This window comes from Kogia breviceps, chromosome 9 (assembly GCF_026419965.1).
Source record: "Kogia breviceps isolate mKogBre1 chromosome 9, mKogBre1 haplotype 1, whole genome shotgun sequence".
Classification (NCBI taxonomy): Eukaryota; Metazoa; Chordata; class Mammalia; order Artiodactyla; family Physeteridae; genus Kogia; species Kogia breviceps.
In genome coordinates this window covers 12,246,460-12,253,349 of record NC_081318.1, presented here as the reverse complement: position 1 = coordinate 12,253,349, position 6,890 = coordinate 12,246,460, and the positions used below count along the sequence as shown (strand labels likewise).

The following is a 6,890-nucleotide window of genomic DNA, read 5'->3' as shown; positions in this document are numbered from 1 at the left end:
GGGGACGTGGCGATGGTACCCACCTCACACCCACCCTTTGCCGAGGGCCTGTGCAGGACAGGGAATGGCATAGAGTAGCCGGCCTGGGTCCTGCCAAGGGGTGCAGTGGACCAGGAGGCAGCCTGTGGAGACATCAGGGCGTTGACATCATGGGCAAATCTCCTCCCAGATCTTTAGACCGCTCACCCCAGGAGACCCGCCCCGAGCTAGGAGTTGTTTGGTTCCTGACGCTGCCATGGACTCCAGGCTCCTCTGCTGCGTGGCTCTTTGTCTCCTGGGAGCAGGTGAGGCGTGGGCACAGTGTGGAAGCTTCTGATATGCCTTTGCCATCCCGACATACAAGCCGATGAGGGCTGCAGCAGGGGCCTTCCCAGCGCTGTGCCCTCAGCTTCCTTCTGTCTGCCTGCAACAGGCCCGGGGGACTCTGGAGTCACCTAGACCCCAAAATACGTGATCAAATCAAGACAACAGCAAGAGACACTGAGATGTTCCCCTGTCTCTGGACACCTCTCTGTGTCCTGGTACCAACAGGCCCTGGGCCAGGGCCATCACTTCCCAGCTGGGTATTACAGAGGGGAAGAGAGAGGAAAAGGAAACATCCTAGATAGATTCTCAGGTCAGCAGTTCGGTGACTCTAGCCCTGAGCCCGACTTGAGCTCCTTGGAGCCGACGGAGGCGGCCCTGTGTCTCTGTGCCAGCAGCCAAGACGCAGCCCTGCATGATCAGCTGGCTCTGGTACAAAAGCATTCCTGCCCCAGCTCAGGAAGTGGCCGCGAGGGCCTTGACCGCCAGCCAGCCAGTCCCAGGCCCTGGTAAAGCAGACAGCCTTTCCCAGATGTTATTTCTTTGATATGTATGAATGCTCCCAAAGAGCGTGCATAATAAGTATTATTTTACCTGTTTGTATATCTGAGGAGAAGTGTCTTGCCCAGATCTCATATTTCATAGCCGTCAGAGCCGTCAGAGCAAGGAATCAGACTCAGGTCTGTCCTCAACACCTGTGGTCCCTGCCCTATAGAAGTCCCCCCATAGAACAAATATATATATATATATAATGTGTGTGTGTGTATATATATGTGTATATATATATATATATATATATATATATATATATATATGGGAGTTGTCTCACATTTTTTTTAAGGCTGATAAGTCTAAAATCTGCAGCTGGGCTGGTGGTACTAGAGATCCAGGGAGAGCTGATGTTTAAGTTCAAAGGCTGTTAGAAGGAGCTGATGTTCCACTGAAGGCCATCAGCTGGACAATTCTCTCTTACCTGGGAAGATTAGGCTTTCTGTTCTATTCATGCCTTCGACTGATTGGATGTGGTCCACGTACATTATGGAAAGTCATCTGCTTTACTAGCTAAAATGTTAATCTAATCTGATATTAAAGTCTACCTATTCTCATGTTAATCTCTTCCCAAAACGCCCTAACAGGAACACCCAGAACAGTGTTTAACTAAATGCTTGTGGCCCAGCCAAGTGGACACGTTACATTAGCCATCACACCATCTTCCAAAGTTGCATAAAGATTTAGTAGGCATGGAGTGCCCGACACTTAACCGGACTCTGCATTTCTTGGCGGCCTTTGCTAATCTCTGACAGCCTCTTCCACCGTTTCCCAGGGGCAAAGTTGGAGATTGACACATGTTGCCTATAGTTGAGGACTTCAGAAGTCACAGAAAGGTGAATATTTATGCCTGATGATTCAGTACATGAAATTAACCAGAGCATGTAATATACATCCCTCATCAGGCATTTTTAAAATCAACTTTATTGATGGATGAATTATAGTTAAGCCTTGAACAATGTGGAGTTTAGCAGAGGCTAGGGGCTCTGAGCCACCCCCAAGCCCACAGTCAAAAATTCACATATAACTTCACACCTGAATGTCCGTATCCGCGGTTCTGCATCTGCAGATTCAACTACAGATCCTGCAGTACTGTAGTATGTATTTATTAAAAAGTGGACCCACACAGTTCAAACCTGTGTTGTTCAAGGATCCAGTGTATATACAGTAATCATCACACACTTTATAATTGACAGGTCAATGGTTTTGCTCTATATATACGTATATACCTATGTAATATCTACCCTATTAAGATACAGAAACATTTCCATCTCCCAGAAAGTTCCTTCATGCCCCTTTCCCATGCCCCTGTCCATCCCTGAAAACCAAATAAATGATTTCTGTTGCTATAGATTCGTTTTGCTCAGGCATCTTTTTAGTGAAAATTTAAGGTCTCTAACCATTGAAACAATTCCTCTTTAGCACAGAGCTAAATATTGAAGACAGTTAGGTGCTCCCGGAAAGTGTTATGGTTAAAAAAAAGTGCTTGAAATCATGTGATATACAATATCCACTTCAGGGACAATGCTCGCTGGGGATGGAAAGTTTGATAAAATGACCATCAAAAGGTCTTGCCAGGTGGTACAGGCTGTTTTTATAAAATTTATTTACTCACTTTTAGAAATTTCTTTTCTCATGCACCCATTCCCAGAAATCATTTTATAATGATATTTTGACAAGAAGCCATCATCTCCCAGGAAGTTATTTTGAGATCCCATGACACACACACAGAGCCAGGCTTCATGTTCACACACTGTGTGCTGCACTGTGCAGACAACAGTCAGCAATTTCGGTGAGAGATCGTTTCACGTCAGGAGAAGGGTTCCCTTGGCTTTTATCCCCAGTATCCAAGACACAGGCCTTGATCTGGAAAGTGCCCCTTTCCGTTCTGGCCTGTGCCCCGGTCTCCCGTGCTGTGTGTCCTTCTGTCTCCTGGATTAAGGAAGCCTGAGCACAGATGTGGAACCATTCCGGGGCTTTGCCAGGCCCCAAATCAGGGCTTCTTGTTGTGGTTACATCAGGATCCTTCTTTGCTTCTGACTTTAGTTTCTGTGTCTTTCTCTCCCAGACCCCAGGAACGCCTCGTCACCAAGACCCCAGACATGTGGTCAAGCTCAAGGGAAAGCAGCACACCAGGAAGTACCCACAGGTCCAAAATCATGGACTCAGGACCAGCTACATAATTTGCAGGGCCCGTGATTCAGAACTTGTTTAGAATGAATATCACGGCAGCGGAACATTGCAGCGAGTACGGAGTCCTTCTCAGTGTGGGGTTATGTGTAACAAGATACAGTCTGGGGCTCTATGATATTTGTGACTCAATTAATGGCAGATGCCACACCAGGAGGTACTCCCCATGGAATGGAAGTCTCAGGTAAACACAGAGCATCTTTCATTTACCCTGGAGGCTGCCGCCTCTCACCCCGTCTCTCCCACGTCTGTATTCCTCTGTGCTAACGTGTCATCTGCGGTGCTGGGTAACCATCTCTCCACAAAGAAAGGTCGGTCATCGGCGTGATGTGGTTCTGATGCTGTTAGATGTCCCCCTCCTGACACAGGAAGCACGTGCTCAGGTGAACATGAAGGAGCTGCAGCTGCATTTGCCAGCTGCCCCTGTGGGTGAATTGACAAGAAATAGAGCCAAACGATTCCTCAAATGTTGATGAGCCTGAGGTTGGGAAACGAGATACCAGAAGAATCATTGTAGGTGGAAGGACAGGGCCAGGGCTGTGATCAATTAAACAAAGTAGAAACAGACACTTGAAGACTATTCAGGATGCATGAGTCATAAAGGGCAGCAGGAAGCCATAAGGATTTTGCCCGAAATTCAAAACTAGATTAGATAAATGAAACCAATATACGTATGAATGAAGAATTATCTCTGGGATAAAATACACATAAAGTTACAAAGTGTTTTACAGAAAAGTTAACAAAACTTGTAAGACCAGCATCCATTCAGAGGATCGCGTTCTTCCTGTTCTGAGCTGTTCACTGGAGGTTCATGTTTGATTTCAGCCTCTGGGGGAAGGGGCGTGGCCCCCTGTGACGCGTTGGCTCTGGGGCCTGGCAGGGACAGTGACGCCTCAGAATGACTCCCTGGAGAGCCCCTCTCCCCTGTCATCAACACACAGACGACCCCTCTGCCTGCCCGCCCCGCCATGGGCACGGGCCTCCTGTGCTGTGTGGCCTTCTGTCTTCTGCAGGCAGGTGAGTCCCGGGCAGGGTCCCTTTCGGGGTCCCGGCCCCAAGCGTGTCCCCTGTGTCTGCAGCATCAGCTTGTCCTTCTCCACAGGTCCAGGGAATGCTGGTGTCACTCAGGACCCAAAATTCCGGGTCCTGAGGACAGGACAGAGCACGACCCTGCAATGTGCCCAGGATCTGGACCACTACTATATGTACTGGTACCGACGAGACCTGGGACACGGGCTGAGGCTGATCCATTACTCATCTGCCACTGGAACCACCAACAAAGGAGACGTCCCCAACGGGTACAGCGTCTCCAGATCAAACCTCGAGAACTTCCCTCTCACGCTGGCGTCTGCCACCCCCTCCCAGACGTCTGTGCACCTCTGCGCCAGCAGTTACTCCACGGCAGCTCACGGCCACCTCCTCTCTGCACAAAAAGGCAGGGGAGGCCCTGCGCCCCGGGGCTCAGCAGAGCCCCTTGTAGGCTCCTAGTACCTGGAGGCTTGGAGCCCTGGGTGCCAGCTGCCTGCACTGTGAGCCTCAGTGTGTGGTCTCGGCCGGCCCAGACCTGACTCCATGGCCTTGCAGACGTGTGTCCACCATCGCTCTCTGTCTTTCCTCTGCAGCTGCCCTGTGAGCAGGAAGATGCTTCCCCAGCTCTGACTCCTAGCCATCAGCCTGAGTCTGAGACCTCCAGGAGGGAACGTTATTGGTAAATCACACGCATCTAGATCCTCTTGTCTCTCCCCAGGCACCTCACTTCTGTTTCTCTGGAAGGTTCTCCCCCAGACTGGCCCTCACGTGCTCTCTCTGCCCTTTCCTGCCTTTCCCGGTGGGGCAGGTCTTTCCCACCTCCCTGACCTCCGATTTCTGGCCCTCTCTACTCCAGCCATGCCGTTCCTCCCTCATCTGGGTCACGTCCCTTCCCATCTCAGAGACGTCCAAAGTTATTTCCTCTGCACTGGACACAGACCATTCCTTGTGTTGTGATTAACTCCTGCCCATGTTCCTGTTCAAGGTCCCACTGGGTGGTCAGGCAATTCTGGGCACGCCTGTCTCCCAGGAGAATTGTGAACACGGTCGGGGTGTCTCTGTTCGAGCTTTTCCAGGTCCGGACTATGAACTTTCCCCTTGTTACTGTGGATTAATGCCTCCTTCCTACTCGTAAGCGGGCCTCCGTCTTCTGTGTGCGATGATTACAAGTATGTTCTTCCTTACTGTCCCCAACTTCTGTCCCCACAGGTCACACAGGAGCTGGACTGTCCCAGTCCCCCAGGCACAGGGTCACAGGGAGGGGCCAGGCTGTAGTTCTCAATTTCTGGTCACCAAGTCTTTTACTGGTACTGACAGATGCTGGGGCAGGGCCCGGAGTTTCTGTCTTATTTTCAGAGAAAAGGGGCACCAGACGCATCGGGGATGCCTAGTGATTGGTTCACCGCTGAGAGGCCCGAGGGCTCGTACCTCCCGTCTGAAGATCCAGCCTGCAGAGCTGGGGGACTCGGCCGTGTATCTCTGGGCCAGCAGCTTAATCAAACAGGGTCACACAGTCGCTTCCTTCTTGTTCACAGACCTCATCATTCTCTCTCCTTGCAGTTCCTAGAGACCTTAAATAGGCTGTTTTCTGCTTTCCATTCACCAAAAAAAAAAAAAGAGGTTGATTTGGACATCGGCTGCTCTTTGGATAGGAGACCACAGGTTAACTCCTGAAATACTGTGGCTGTAAATGTTGGTGGATAGACATTATTATGGCTCCTGTGTTCTAGGAGTGCCAGGGCCAGCTCCAAGGCAAGGACCCAAAGTCTCGGACACACCAGTCTTCCATGGGACCTTCAGCGGGCTGCCCAAACATGTGGCTTCGGCTGCCTGTCTGTGCAGTGAGCAGAACCTCCTCTGTGCTTGTGGCATCTGCAAAGTTCTCAACTACCTCCTGGGGCATATTCTTTCTTCTAAAATCTCTTCTGTCCCTGTCACATTGGAAGTTTCCCACAACATAGCATCAAGACTTCTCTTCCTGTTTTAAGTAAAATCCTTACTACTTTTGCACCGGTTAATTGAAAACACGATGTTGAAAACAGTAAGACTTCATCTCCTCTGCCTCATTTCAGCAGCCCCCTTTATTTTGTTTTCATGTTTGCACTGCTCCAGTCCTGGCAGTTAAAACTAGAGCATACTTTTACAGCCTCTCCAGTTTCATCTTGATTCCCTGAGTAAATCTGTTCTCGAGAGACTGTTTTATTTCATGCCCTAGCCTTTCGATTTGAAATAATTTCCCTGAAATCGTTACCTTATTTTCTAATGCCCCTATTCCTTTTTATGTATTTGCTATATTATATATTGTTATAGATATTCGTTATAAGTATAAACACCTATATTGTAAATAACATCTATCCATCTGTTGCCCTGTGCCTCTGGGGAGTGAGGAAAGCCAGGGCACACATGGGAATTCCCTGCTCTTGGAATCCCATTCCAAGGACTCCCTTTCTAGACTTCATCTTCAATTTTTTTTTTCCGTTTTTTTCCCCATTTTTGCCACATGAACCTGGCAGATTCAGCCTCCTTATAATACTATTTTGTACCAATGTTTTCACATCTCCTAACTCCTCTGCTTCTTCCAGAATCATCTCTTCCCTCCCTGCTGCTCAAATCAGCAGATGCACATTGTACAAGTTTTCACTTAGTGGAGACTGTCCCTTGCTGGTCTTAATTCCCTCCATTCTTATTTCCCCATCAGCTACTGTTTCCTCCATGATTGCTTAATGCCTTGTAAGATGTTCTTATTTTTCTTACATTCCAATTTTACTTTTTATTCGTACACATTTGACCCCATCTCGAAGGTAATTTCATTATCTTCC

The 6,890-nt window shown here is 48.8% G+C and overlaps 2 gene segments (V, D, J or C); both read left to right on the top strand.

The window, feature by feature from the left end:
* The first annotated feature begins 229 nt into the window (after positions 1-229).
* Positions 230-816, top strand: LOC131762975 (T cell receptor beta variable 9-like). The segment is given in 2 exon segments: positions 230-284; positions 413-816. Coding segments are annotated over 2 exon segments (453 nt in total).
* A 3,194-nt stretch (positions 817-4,010) lies between these two features.
* Positions 4,011-6,890, top strand: part of LOC131762178 (T cell receptor beta constant 1-like) — a 169,299-nt gene continuing 166,419 nt past the window's right edge. Inside the window, 2 exon segments of the C gene segment in view lie at positions 4,011-4,059; positions 4,145-4,443. Coding sequence covers positions 4,011-4,059; positions 4,145-4,443 — 348 coding nt within the window.